The 14,618-nt window shown below is 31.7% G+C and overlaps 3 protein-coding genes across 3 annotated transcripts; 2 read left to right on the top strand and 1 right to left on the bottom strand.

The window, feature by feature from the left end:
- The first annotated feature begins 464 nt into the window (after positions 1-464).
- Positions 465-11,543, top strand: LOC106320864. The gene is made up of 12 exons (XM_013759215.1): positions 465-565; positions 8,257-8,303; positions 8,379-8,453; positions 9,195-9,382; positions 9,477-9,549; positions 9,643-9,863; positions 9,947-10,172; positions 10,275-10,369; positions 10,467-10,513; positions 10,602-10,939; positions 11,039-11,151; positions 11,271-11,543. The coding sequence occupies exons 1-12, from the start codon at positions 465-467 to the stop codon at positions 11,436-11,438; spliced, it is 1,692 nt and encodes a 563-aa protein (XP_013614669.1). The 3' UTR covers positions 11,439-11,543.
- A 97-nt stretch (positions 11,544-11,640) lies between these two features.
- LOC106320863 (CDPK-related kinase 4-like) lies at positions 11,641-13,033 on the top strand. Its single transcript, XM_013759214.1, has 7 exons — positions 11,641-11,696; positions 11,913-11,938; positions 12,010-12,119; positions 12,386-12,453; positions 12,531-12,643; positions 12,719-12,828; positions 12,908-13,033. The coding sequence occupies exons 1-7, from the start codon at positions 11,641-11,643 to the stop codon at positions 13,031-13,033; spliced, it is 609 nt and encodes a 202-aa protein (XP_013614668.1).
- Positions 13,034-13,643: 610 nt separating this feature from the next.
- LOC106320861 lies at positions 13,644-14,562 on the bottom strand. Its single transcript, XM_013759212.1, has one exon. It carries the CDS (start codon positions 13,962-13,964, stop codon positions 13,728-13,730), a length of 237 nt encoding a protein of 78 aa, XP_013614666.1. The 5' UTR covers positions 13,965-14,562; the 3' UTR covers positions 13,644-13,727.
- Positions 14,563-14,618: the final 56 nt, after the last annotated feature.

The raw sequence follows: 14,618 nt of genomic DNA, 5'->3' as shown, positions 1-14,618 counted from the left end.
GTTTCGGGAGTCTCATGCGTGCCGACCAAGTCGAGTACGACGGAACGGTCAACCCCATACAGATCATCGGCTGTAGTAGTCGGATGAGGGAAATTGAAAGACGAACACATCTTAAGCTCAAAGAACATAAAGATTTAGAGCAAAGGAGAAAGAGACGAGAAAGAAGAAGCGGAGGTGAGATAAAAAGAAGACCCTCTACGTATATATAAGCCGCCTTAACGGCTCTATCATCGCTATCGAGAAAAGCAATTATGACCTAGCCTATACCTTAGCGGCGGCTAAAGTAGCCGTTACCGATAAAAATAATAATAATAAAAAACACGCCAACGAACGGCTTTTTCGAAAATGATCATTAAAACTGAATCCGAGCGATATCGGTTATCAAACGAGAAGACCCGGGTCAGAAAACAACCGCTCCATTTCCTTTTCGATCAAATCAAAAGAGGTGAGCCGCGATCAAAGGCATGGGTCTTAAAGGGCCGGAGCCCGTAGCAAGAATACGAGCTCGAGAAAGAGTCACCGAGATCGTGCAACAAGAAGCTGAGATCGCAGAGCTACCACAGAGGTCTCGAATTCAGCTTACTATAAAGGAAGAGGAATGGAAACAAAAGGAGATACGTTGAAAACCCTAGAGAGAGCTATACACTTACACCGATCTTGTTGTCTTCCCACTTTTAGATTATTTCTTTACCGATCTCGTTTGTATCAATCGATCTAGTTCAATCCATTGTATTTGATCTTATTCATCAATAAAGTCTATTTTCGTCTACTGAAAACTATTTAACATCGTTGTGTTCTAAAGATATCGTTGCCTACATCATTTGTCTTCCCTAGATAAAACCCCGATCACTATCAAATACTTTGTTTAGATTTTAGGTTCTACAATAGGTAAAATGTATAATGAAAATATTTAAAATAGTAAAGTTGTGTTTATATGTATTGAGAAATCTATCTAATAATTAAAAAGTAAAACTTTTCGTAAATAATATAATTATGTGTAAACATAAATTATAGATAGATAGATACTCAATGGAAAACAAACTAAAGAAAAGAATTGTATACACAAATATAAGTAGAAAAAAAACAAAAAACATCATATTTCAAATATTTTCATAGAAATAAAGATTATATAAATTAATATATTTTGTAAATTTAAAATTTAAACTAAAATGTGAAAACAAACTCGCGCGTAACGCGAGTATAAAATATAGTCTATACGATATAAAAATTGAGGCTATATGCCATTGAAGGCGTCCACGTAGGATTTAAACGACTAATTGTATTATGACAAATCATTATTTAAGTTTACTATTTTTAAAAATGTTAATATTACCAAAAAATTTTTTATTTCAAACTAAAATATAAATCAATATCAAATAAGGTAAATTTACAAAAAATATAAATACTATATTAAGTTAACAAAATGTTTAATATTTTTCAAAAATTAAAAAATGAATAGCAAAAATAATAATTAATTTAAAAATACAATACTTTCAAACAAGTATAACTATATAAATCTAAAATTAAATTCATGATTTTCAAATTTAAGTTATATACTATTGAAAATATTCAAAATAACATATATTATGTATAAGTTGATATTATAAATTATTGAGAATGTTCACATATTATTTTAAAGCACCAAAAATATACCAAATCGTTTTTAATTTGGTATTTCTCATAATGTTAATATTACAAAAAAAAATATTTCAAAATAAAATATATATAATTATCAAATACGTTAAACTTACAAAATTAAAAACATCATGTACAAATCTATATTATATAAAATAAAGTTTCAAAAATTAACATAAATATAAAAAATAATATAATAGTTATTTTAAAAATGCAATACATTCAAAAAATTATAACTATATAAATCTAATACACATGATTTACAAAATTTAGGTTATATACTGCTGAAAATATTCAACAAAAATATGTACTATATGTAATTTGATGCAATAAATCGTTGAGAATATCCACATATTATTTTAAAGCACCAAAATATGTCAAATTATCATTTTAATTATTATTTTAAAAATTTCAAGATTTTCAAAAAATGTTTATTCCAAAATAAAAAGGAAACTACTATTCAATTTAGTGAAAAGACAAAATTATTAAAAGAATCAATTTGATATATAAAGTAAACATTTGAAAGACCAACATAAAATTAACTAACAAAACAAATCTTAAAGAATACAAGAATTTCAAATAATAAAAATAATATAAATCTAAAGCACTTTTCATTACATATGAATCTAACAAAATATGATTTCAAAATGGAAGCTATTTCTTTCAAAACAATATCAATAATAAAGTTAGTAAACAAAACTGCCAAATAACTAAAAGAATCAGTTTATTATAAAAAATAAATGTTTGGAAGATCAACATAAAATTAAGTAACAAAAATAATCTTAAAAATATAAGAATTTCAAATAAAAAAAATAATATAAATCTAAATCATTTTTTCATTACATATTAATCTAAATAACATATGATTTCAAAATTGAGGATGTATATTATTTAAGTGTTCACATAGAATTTAAAAATATCATTATAATAATATAAAAATCAGCATTTTAATTTTATAAAGTAAATAAAAAGATTATTTTATTAAAAATAATTAACTTGATATATAAAATAAGTATATATTTGAAATTAAACAAAAAATTAACCAAAATACAAATATTCAAAAAGAAATAATTTTTTTTTAAAATATTTATAAATAATCACATATTTAAAAATAAATAAAAGTCAGCAAAAAACTATAAAAAAATAAATTAATTTTTTTTTATAAATTGTCTGCTTATTTGTAATTACACTAAATATGTTTTTTTTTTTAAATATGGTCATTAAAAATTATCAAACTATATGGTGACTTTTTATAAGTTTTTAGTGTAATTCACCGATAAAATTTATAGGACATATGCTTTTGAAACTTTATTAAAGCAATTAACATAACATGTAAAACTAGAAATAAATTTATGTATATATATATATATATATATATATATATACTCTTTTATTTTTTATAAAATGAAAAAATATATCAAATTTTACTATTTTATAGTTATATCTATCATTTTAAAATAACATTGTATTTAACTAAATATGATAAAATTATTTTAAACTGATAAATTAATATATTTTATTTTCACAAACATTAAAAATTTATGCTAGAAATATAATATGTTTGTAGAACGGTTTAACATTAGTAAATTAGATAATTCATGTATAAAATTAACTTATCTTAAACCTTTTTATATATATATATATATATATATAGTTATTATTATCCTAAATGAATAAACATAAAAAAAATTTGATAAAGGAAATCTAGCGCTTTGAATTACGGATCAGGATCCTAATAATTGAATAAAAAATAATTTTAAAATATATATAATAAAAAATACCAATATATGTGATGATTTGAAATAATCAATTAACTTACAGCATGAAATCTATCAAATTGTTATATTTAAAATAATTATATATAAACATTTAAATATATAAGTAACTTTAAAAATATATTCTAATTATGTAAAATATATATAAACATGAAAATTAATACCCGCACGGTTGTGCGGATCCGAATCTAGTATTCATTGAAAGTTGAGTTGGTAAACATCAAGCTTAACTGAAAGATTGACTTTTACTTTATTAGTTTGGTTTGTTTAAGCTGGTTTAGTGAATAATCGGTTCATAATAGCCTTGTTTTCAGTATCATATCTATGCTATAATAGCTATGTTTGCATAATATATATTCTTCAGTGTAAAGTTTATGTTGGTATTGAATATTGATGTGTTACTAATATAAAAGCCATGTTTCCATGAGCAAAATTTTTAAGTATTCCATGCTAGATGTTCGATTTTGCTTGGATGGTTTCTATCTCCACAAACCATGTTTACCAGATGTTCGGTCTCCTCTCACTTCTTCGTTTTCGAGATAAGTATTTATCATTCAGCTCATATATATAAGATTAACCGATTTTAATTTAATGATACGATAGTAATGAGCTAGTGAATGGTAATGGTTGAATAAATTATTTAAATTTTTATTTATATAATAAATAGTTTGGATAATTTTATGATCATATCGTCTTACCATCGTTTCCATGAGGGTTTTTCATATCAAGTGCTTGACCAAATAGCTCCACAAGCTCTTTGAAGGTATCATAAAGAAAGATTACAAGACTTAAAGTCTCCAAGTGAGTACTGACATAGAGATATTAAAGAAAACATACTCTATACTTTATGCAACTATTGTTGTCTTGGAGACACAATATGATGAACAGTACGTGAGTTTATAATTTCTCTCAACTTGGTTGAGCAATAAGAGCTGTTGAAAACAGAAAATAAATCATGTTTACTTGATTATGATCCATTCTCAAAAATGAATGTGATATTATATATTGAGAATGGAAATACCTCATTATTGTCCGAAGAAGTGGCTACAAAAGTGATTGTAGACGCGAATGTGGATATAAATAAGGTCAAGATCCAAAGAGTTTCCTTTTCGAACTCATACTCTCACTTGAATTTGAGATAATAAAGATGGTAATAAAAAAAGAGATATGATTCAATCATCTAAAGATGAAAGAAAATTATTGTGAGTACAATGTCTTGTAGTATCAAGATTATTGTAAGCTCTAGAAGAGCAGATACATGTATGCCTATGGGAACGAAACTTATACTTTCCCAAGTCTCAAAGATCAAAAGGATCTAAGATATAACACATGACCTTAAGTTGGGTATGTTGTTGATTTTCAGTTGAGATTCTATTCGAGATTGACAAAAATGTAGTGTTATCATCTCGAGGGGGAGAATTAGAGAATCTCACATCCCTAGTAAGTGGAACATCCAGAAGTATGTTCATACTGAAAATAGACTTGGGGAATCATTTATAAAATAAAACCAAGGGATTTTACATCTAACAATGTTGAGACAATAAGTAAAGGAAAATGTTGAATACTTTCAATCACAAGTATTACCCAAGGCACTATTGTATTGTACTACACAATGATTAGAAAATGGAGATAAATGTAATAGTAAACCAGAAGTTTACTGAACGTGTAATGTTTGGCAAGCCGGTTATATCATCCCTGTTTATTAATAATGCGAAAGAAAATCATATAGACATTCATTGAAGAACCAGAAGATTCTTACGAATGATCTTCTATATGCTGCTTGTTTATAAGGCAATATTAGAATACGGTTTTCACCAATCAAAAGATTTGGAGTCTATTTATACAAGGAGATGTTGTGGGCTTGATCACCCACTGGTGGACTGATCATCCACCACATGTTTATAATTAATGCATCGATAAGAAGGTCGCATGTATCCTTGTCAAGATCCACAACATATTGTATCTAATGTTTATACGTAAGATGCAATAACATTGATTCACATAATGCCAAAGAGTAATTAAGAACTCTCCCCATCAAATTGGTTTTGGGTCAGAAACCAAAGATCCCCATCTAGAAAATTTGGATAAGTTGTAGTTGCTCCACCACATCAATAAAAGATGGGACCTCAAAGGAGGTTATGAATATGTTGGATATAATCTCCACTGATGATAAAATCTAGAAGATTTTACACGATTTATTTAAAGACTCAAAGTTAGTATATCCAACATTAGGGGAAGAAAATAATCAGCTGGAGAATTAACGTGTTGAAATGAATTATCATTGATCCTCGGATTAAAGAGCGCGGATAGAAGTCTAAAATGAATGTATAGAGATAATTCTATTACAAAGATTAACATATGAGTTGCAAGACTCGTTAACTGACCCTAAGAAAGTGATTAAGTCACAAGTAAATGCTCCTGTTAATATAGATGTTCCAGAAGGACAATTTCAAACTGCTAATGAGTCTAAAGATCTCCTGAAGCGTGATAGACCTATCGGTTCCAAATATAACAATCCTCGAAAAAAGGAGCATGAATGAGAATGGCAGAATCGAGAAATGAAATATTAAGAATCTCAAGAAGAGATAGAAAACATGACATGAAAGAAATTCAGGTACCTGAGAATAAAGAAATCTCAAATAGATATGTCATGTCTTGAACAATATGGAACCGATATCAAATCGACGTCGTTAAATATTTATGCATGCAATGTAGCAGTTGATGAGAATGAGGATTATAAACCATCTATTGAAAAGTGTACACAATATGATAAATGACCGAAAATGAAAAGAATCAATAGATGCAGATCTCTTGGAAAGAGAGAGTATTTGGACAAGTAGTCCATACACTTGAAGGTGTAAAACCAGTGGCATATAAATGGATCTTATGTGAAAGAATCAACGAAATGATGAAAAAAAAAATTGTGAGGTGCAAAAGAGTAACTGCACAAAATTTCTCACAAAGACCTGAAATTGCTATAAGAAACACATCATCATGTGGTGGAAGCATCAACTTTCAAGTTTCTATAGTCTGGCAAGAATTGAAAGCCACTGGAAAATGACAATGATGTCAATGATTCAAAATAATATAAACTGCAAGAAGCAGTAAACTCCTAAGAATTTGGATTGCTAAAATCAGTAAATACTAGTTCTCGAGAACATTACCGTGATAGTATTTTGAGTATATAAAAGAAATAATTCTTACTCATGAAGTACCATGAAATTGGAAAATTTACAGATCTCTTTCATTATTGAAAGATGTGATAAGATGAAGGATCATACTATTTAATTTTATAAGAAGAGGGGGAATAACTCGTATGTACAATATACATATTTAGAAGATTGTCTATAAAAAGGAAATTTGGACATGGATTCCAAATAGACCAATATATGATCTTGTGTGAAAGTAATGTTATGGGTAAGAATCCAATGGTCTAAGAAATTATCTCACAATCAAACAAGTTTATTCTCTAAGAATATTCTTATAGCAATTCCTAAAAGGATTATATATATGATGAGAATACATCTCCCTAGGATGATGCTTCCAGGGGGAGAAATATGATGATGTTTCGTAGTTGTACTCTTTTTCCTTATCATGTTTTTGTTCCATTGGGTTTTCCATGTCAAGGTTTTAACGAGGCAACAAAGAACACTTAATGATAGATACCTAAAGAGGAACGTTATCACTTAAGTGATAAAGATATCAATCTTCTAATGTATTTTTGAGACAGAGAAGAGAATGATCAAAGATCAGTCATACTTTAAAAGGAATCAAGGTATAAACACATTCCATTTGCGGGACAGAAACGAAGGTCAAATGTTTGCAAATCAAAAGAGACCTTCTAGCAATCAAAAGAGACCTTTTAGTTGGAATTAAAATATGGACTTGACGTCCAAAGAAAGATCTTTGAGTCTACTTTCATCTCCAATTTGAATCAAGTCATTCCAGATGATATAACTTGAGATATGACTGTTTTTGTGAGACATGTACAATCTGTCTCAGAATACCCAATTTCGACCGATATCCCACATATTGCTAGATATTCCCATCTTCCAAGATCTAGACGTGTACCTGAAGTTATACATGGATGTTAGCTTCGATTTCCAAGTGTTTCGAAGTCATTTGGTCCTACGGTCATCAAGATATTCAAGTTTCCGTGAGGAGTGTCAAATCTGCCGGCGAGGTCCAAGTGCTACAAGTTCGTTCAAGTGACAATTCAGCCGACCTATTCACTAAGTCACTTCCGACCTCTACATTCAAAAATTTTACGCATCAGATTGGGATGCGTCGACTGAAAGACCTTCAGTGAAGTACAAATCAGGGAGAATAATACGTGTTCTACTTTTTTTCATTAACCATGGTTTTATCCCTTTGGGTTTTACTGGTAAAGTTTTAATGAGGCAACATCCAAAACGTATTACGAGCTCTTAATGATTATAACATTCAAGGGAGAGTGTTATGAACCGTTTAAGTGAATGCCATAACCAAATGCAGTTTAGACTTTTCCTTTTCTCATGGATTTCATTTTCCTTATATGATTAGAATTTCCTTTTCCTTATTGGTTTAGCATTTGTAATATTTACATTTATCTATGACGGTCTATACATCTTGTAATTCCCTATATATAAAGTGCACGTTATGTTATGAATAAGAACAACTAATTCCCTCTTTGTCTCTATTTACGACACTTGGCTAATAATAGCATAGAAATATAGAGACAAAATCGATCATTATAGTTTATATGGGCCTCAGTTAAACCGAAAACATCATCATATGGGCTTTTAAAATAACTGGCACCTCAGAAACCCTAGAGATTATAAGAGCATAATTCGATCTCAACCTTTAGCCTCCTCCTTCCCTCTAATTCGCCGTTCGCTACTCCGTCTCCGTATGGTATCTCCCTCTTTAAGCAGATCTATGTTTCTTCTTTCTCTAGTCTTAACATTTATTTCGTATTTTTTATTACAGGCGCCGAAGAAGGACAAGGTTCTGCCACCATCGTCAAAGCCGGCGAAATCCGGAGGTGGAAAGCAGAAGAAGAAGGTTCGTTTCCTCTCATGATATATATATTCTCACCTCTCATCTCAGGAGAGATTGATCTATTATACTAATTTTACCCATCTGTTTTGGTTTAACATTAATTCAACCCAATTACTATTTATTATAAATTAATAATTATTATATAATACAACTATTACACATAACATAAATAAATAAACAAAAGATTTTATAAAAAGCACTAAATACATATATTTCTTAAGTGATTAAAAATGTATTTTAAAACAAAAAATGAACTTATTTTATTATAAATTCTTCTAAAACGAACATAAAATTCTTAGAAATCAATAATTTCATATTCTTCGTTATTAATATTCAATTAAATAAAAGTAATTATGTAAAATTTGAAATTAATTGGATGACATTAGCGCTTTTAATTTGTTTAAGTAAAAAAGTAACAATAAATAAAAGTTATGGATAGTTTGTAAATAAAAGAGTTCATATTCAAAAAATGAAGAACTGAACAGTATTTTTTCAAATTTTAAGAAATACTGTTCAATTCTTCAAAACTTGAAGAAATGAAGGACCAATGGAGTGAAAAATGAAGCAAAAAGTGGGAAAATATAGCACCATTGGAGATGCTCTTAAGACATGTTTTTTCGATTAGTACACTTTTATATTTAAAAGTAAAAGATGTTAGAAAGAGAGCATCCACCCATACTTCTGTTTGCATCCTTTGAATTTGAGCAATAATAACATTCTTTTGTTTCTTTTAGAATGCCACAGGAGTGGCATATGTTCTTCATGCTTGTTCTAAATTAAATTCAGAGGGACAAAAATGTGATGAGGGCACAGAGGCAGAACTTGCATTCCCTGATGATCCCAGAAGACAAGATTCTGCAACGTTTGGAGATTTTGTTACTAGCGAAACAGATGAAGTTATTAATGCTCAAACTCAAAGGATGCAAACGGAAGTATGTGTGGATGCTCTCTTTCTAACCCGATGTTTCAATTACTTTACTTTTAAATATAAAACTGATTTTGCAGGGTTTTAATGTTTTGATACAGGGAGAAGTAGAATGCCATTGGAACATGGAGACTCTTGATATTGTGCAGGAGGAAGGCATCACCAGTGCTTATGGTAATCTTTTCAGCACTGATTATTTGTCATTCATCTATTTGATTCTCTTTAATATATATCTAGTAATTGGGGTGTAATGTTGTACGTGTGTAGAGGAGCAACATAGTGGAAAGTTTCAGCCGAAGCCTAGATTGCTTGACACTGTGATTGAAGAAGAACCTGGGTCTCATTACTCTGTTGATGATACAACTGGTGCTAATCAGTCTGAGTGTATGGTCAATGAGGAATCAAGAAACGATGAATGCACCAATACTGCATTTTATGGGGAGTATCAAGAAGAAGAACATAATATTCCACAAGTTCATAAAGAATCGGTAAGAATATTTGCTCTCTCTTACTGTGTTGTTAAGTTTGGATATACTATATGTTTTTGGTTCTGATTTTTATATTTGATCAGGCTCCTGACGTACTGGAACAAGAGCATCGTGTTGTCTCACCTAGTAATAACGATACTGTTATGGGACAAGGAGAAACGCAGTTTAATGAAGCGGAAACACGTACTGACAAAAAGGGAGAAAAGAAGAGAGGTCGAAAGAAGAAAGCCACTACTAATGAAGAAGAAGCAAATAAGTCTCCTGGGAAGAAGAAGTTGAAGCATTCGAGTCGTCGGCAGAAAAACACATGTAACGTAGAGCTGAACATAATGATTCTTTTCAACTGAAATTATCATCTAGCATCTGACCAACTATATATATTCATGTTTTTTTTGTTGCGTGGTGGTTTAGTGGAGAAGGAATTGCTTGAAACTCCGGATGATGATATCAAACATCTGCCTATTAGAGATATGCTTCGCCTTGTTGCATATAGAGAATCGCTGGAGGTAAGAAACCCACTCTTTTATTTATTTATAGTTTCGTTTGAGCTGTGTGGCGTATCCTCCTGGATCCTAAGCTTTTTCCTTGACGTTCAACATACAGAAAAAAGAAGCAAAGGGAGCTCCTGTTGTGCCGCCGACCCAAGAAAGGTACTACTACACTATATATTCATGTCAAAAGAGGTTTTCTTTTTAGTTTGTTTTTCTTTATCTAACGGACTTTGTGTTAATGGTGCAGTAATAATACAAACGCATCTTGGGATAACCAGTATTATTCACAAGGTTTTGACGCACAAGACGAGTTTGGTATGGAGGAAGGAGAAAATCACGTACAAGTTAAACCGGACTCACCGGTTAACTATCAAACGTACATGAAAAAGACACCCAGAACTCGATGGTCAAAACAGGAGACACAGGTCTTCTACGAGGGAATTCAAGCGTTTGGGATCAATCTATCGATGGTACAACAGTTCTTGCCTAAAAGAAGAACGCTACACCAGATCAAACTGAAATACAAGTTGGAAGAACGCAAGAATCCATTGAAGATTGATGATGCATTATCAACTCCCTGCAAAGGTGAGAGATCCTTTCTGTCTCTCTCTCTCTCTCTCTTTCTTTATTTAGTTTCTTGGTTGTGCCATGGAAGAACTTAGCAAGTTTTGTTTTTTCTTGTAGATCTTACTCGTTATCATATTGTGCTTAAGAAGCTTCAGCAAGAAGCTGCGGCTGCAAAGGAAGAAGAAGAGCCTGGAGAAGAGGCAGAGACAACTAGTGATGTTCCTGAGAATGTAAGCATTCGGCTATATTCCGTTGGACTCTTCTTTTAGTTGCCGCCAAAATCTGTTTGATTAATTTTTCTTTACAAGTAACTAAACATCAAACGCTATCGTTTCGAATGTGTGTATAGGAGGAGCAGACTAAGTCTGATGAGCGAGCTGGTGATGGAGTAGCTGGAGTTAAGGAATCGGACGGTGAGGATGTTGAGAATGGCGTCAGATCGGACGGTGGAGATCAATTCGACGAAAATGAGGGAGATGATGATGATTTTTGGAATTCTTATAAAAGTGAGATGTAACAAAAAAAAAAAAAAAGGTGAGATTAGTTTCTTGTCGTAACAGAACACAATAATAGTAATCTATTTGATTGAGATAAAAATTCAAAGACTTATGTTTTAGTTATATTTTTCGAGTAAATTTTTTTCGTACAAACAATTGGTTAATTAAGGAATATTTTTGGGGAAAGTGAAGTTGCTGAAAGCTTTACCAGGGCATAAGTATATGGTAAAGTTCTATGATGTATATGAGGATGATGATAACGTCTATGTAGTTATGGAGTAAGTACACACTTCACTCATAATCTCTCTCTTTACTGAGTATAAATATGAAAGTTGCATTCTTTTTAAGTGGCAATTTTCAATGTTGTAAAACAGTCCAAACTTTTTTCTATAATCGTCTAGCTGTTTTTTGAACATTGAGGTTTATTAAATGAGTCGACTTCAAATATTCAACAATCTTTCTTTTTTTATTTTATGCTTTCAGGTTGTGTGAAGGCTGTGCTGGATAGAATCTTGGCCAGGTAAGTACATCTTTAGCAGTCAATTCTTTCGTATTCTTCAACATGAGATCAAAATCTTGTGTTTACTGCAGAGGTGGTTAAATACCCTGAAGTAGATGCAAAACGTATTCTTGTACAGATTCTATCCGCAACAGCATTTTTTCATCTCCAAGGTGTTGTGCACCGTGACCTAAAGCCAGAGGTACACAGTCTACATTTCAATCAATTGTCCCTCTTCTTGTGCTAAACAACCTCTATAAGCTGCTTAGATTTCAATCAAATGTAGTAAACAAATGTGTTTTCCAGAACTTTCTCTTCACCAGCAGAAACGAGGATGCAGTACTCAAGGTCATAGACTTTGGCTTATCTGATTTCATTAGATACGGTAATTAATTATTATATGATTTAATGTAAGTTTAGCTTTGACATTATAATGATTAATGAGTTAGTCATCTTTTGTATTTGCAGATCGACGACTCAATGTACTATGTTGCACCTGAAGTACTCCATAGATCTTACAGCACTGAAGCAGATATGTGGAGCATTTGTGTGATATAAGTTACATACTACTCTGTGGAAGAACTGAATCTGCAATATTCCGTTGTGTGCTTAGAGCAAACCCTAATTTTGAGGATTTGCCGTGGCCTTCTCCTACTGGTAAAGACTTTGTGAAAAGGCTTCTGAACAAGGATCATAGGAAACGAATGACAGCTGCTCAAGCTCTAGGTTACTTCTTCTTGAAATGGAAACAAGAACATTATAAGTAGGCCTCCCTTTGCTTATATGTATCTGTGTTTGCAGCTCATCTGTGGTTACGTGATGGAAACCCTGGTTTGCTTCTTGATTTCTCGGTTTACAAGCTGGTTAGGTATTATATTCGCGCCTCGCCATTCAGAAGATCAGCACTTAAGGTATACCCTCATGATGTTAGTATTAAGTGCATTGATCTTTTCTCTTGGCACACTCACATACTTGTTAATCTTTGAATAGGCTCTCTCCAAAGCTATACCTGATGAGGAGCTTGTGTTCCTTAAGGCGCAGTTCATGCTCCTAGACCCTAAAGATGGAGGCCTATCTCTTAACAGCTTCACAACGGTCAGTGTTTTCCTGATTTAGCTATAGCATATTTGATTCGGTCTTTTAATAATGTGTGAATCAAAATAAAGTAAATGCTATGCTTTTTGCAATAATAAGTATATTCAATAATAAGCTATACTTTATGCTTTTTGTACGTTTTATTTTAACTGAATCGTGATCACATGTATTATAACAGAGAACTGTGTCATTATAAGAAAGTTGTCTTAATATAATAAAAATTTGTTTATTTAGTGGTTTTGTTTAAAAAAGAAGCCATCGATCGTTTTATGCTGAAACAAGCTAAACTAGATTCGAGTCGGGAAGCTCCAACATCCAAAGAAACAAGGTGAATTAGGAAGTACAGTTTGTGAAATCTTAATATCCACTTGCTTACTAGAGGATCCAGAATAGCAGAACGTGCCGGAATGGTTAGTCAAATGAAGCTAGGTAGGACATTTTAGTTTTGGATAATATTTTGTTCAAGTCGACTTGTAGTCGGAATTTCCCGTTCTTGAATTGATTTTATAAAATTTAAATTGAAAAAAGCTAACCAGGTTGTCTATGTTAAGATAAAAACCAGATATATATATATCTGTCTGGTAAAAGTTTAAAAAATAAATCTCAATGTTTCTTTCATAATAAACAAAAGCATATTTTTGAACAAAAAAAAAACAAAAGCATATAGATGACATCATTGGCAGTAAGGCACAAATCACAAATAAAATAGATCAGATCAAGCGGTGGTAGAAGGTGATGTTGGTGTAGAAGGTCGTTGTGGAAGACCACATTTGGTCAAGCATTTGTCGTAACAAGGCTTGTTTTGTTTGCCACAGGCTATGGAACAGGATGTGAAGCAAACGAGTCTTGAAACTCGTGCTGGCTTGCTCTCATCAACATTGGCTCCATTGCATGCTTGTAAAACACACCCTATCATGATAAGTGCCATCACCATACACACTTTTCCCGCCATTTTATCTTTATAACTTTATTAGGACGTGTGTTTTACTTAATTATTGAAAGATATGAGATGTGCAAATAGGTGGATGGAGAGGAAGGCGTTTATATACTGAATCCTTGTCTCTATATCTATATATATAAAAATATGTTCGTCTCCCTCCTGTTGCGCCACGTCATAAAGTCGGTGTCTGACAGGCCGACACGTGTCCCGGGTTGGATGATACTCACCGTTTCACTTCACAATTATTCATGGACTTTTCTCTTTTTGTTAATAAATATTTCAGATCAGTGTTCTGAGCTTAACATAATCGGGTTTCTGGGCTCTAGGGTAACACATGAGGGGGTCCCACATGAGACGGCTTCTTCTCCAAAAATAATGTCGACGAACGAAAGACAGATCTGCTGCGTTTTAACAACTCCGGTTTAAACCTACGGCCAATGAAGATTTGCTGCACCGGCCACGCTGAATTCCGATCAAAGTCAGTTGGAAGGCGTCGTATTTGGCTGTTCGATTCCACTTCTTCTACCCTTGGTTGATTTTTGGAACCGTTATGGAAGTCGGTTGGATTCATGCATCCTCATTGACTATCACATTAAATCATTCAATGAACCCCCTCATTAAAACATTTTAACTCAAATATAACTAATCTTAACATAAATAATCCTT

Source organism: Brassica oleracea, unplaced genomic scaffold (genome assembly GCF_000695525.1).
Source record: "Brassica oleracea var. oleracea cultivar TO1000 unplaced genomic scaffold, BOL UnpScaffold01097, whole genome shotgun sequence".
NCBI classification, from domain to species: domain Eukaryota; kingdom Viridiplantae; phylum Streptophyta; class Magnoliopsida; order Brassicales; family Brassicaceae; genus Brassica; species Brassica oleracea.
The sequence above is the reverse complement of the archived record's forward strand: the minus strand, read 5'-3'. Positions and strand labels throughout refer to the sequence as shown.

Bases quoted from the DNA above. Each gene is read 5' to 3' on its own strand.
- LOC106320861 (XM_013759212.1), bottom strand. From the start codon at position 13,964: ATGGCGGGAAAAGTGTGTATGGTGATGGCACTTATCATGATAGGGTGT.
- LOC106320864 (XM_013759215.1), top strand. From the start codon at position 465: ATGGGTCTTAAAGGGCCGGAGCCCGTAGCAAGAATACGAGCTCGAGAA. The intron at 9,550-9,642 runs GTAATCTTTTCA...GTACGTGTGTAG, and splicing joins AGGCATCACCAGTGCTTATG to AGGAGCAACATAGTGGAAAG. The intron at 10,940-11,038 runs GTGAGAGATCCT...TTTTTCTTGTAG, and splicing joins ATTATCAACTCCCTGCAAAG to ATCTTACTCGTTATCATATT.
- LOC106320863 (XM_013759214.1), top strand. From the start codon at position 11,641: ATGGTAAAGTTCTATGATGTATATGAGGATGATGATAACGTCTATGTA. The intron at 12,120-12,385 runs GTACACAGTCTA...TTGTATTTGCAG, and splicing joins ACCGTGACCTAAAGCCAGAG to ATCGACGACTCAATGTACTA. The intron at 12,644-12,718 runs GTTACTTCTTCT...CTGTGTTTGCAG, and splicing joins GACAGCTGCTCAAGCTCTAG to CTCATCTGTGGTTACGTGAT.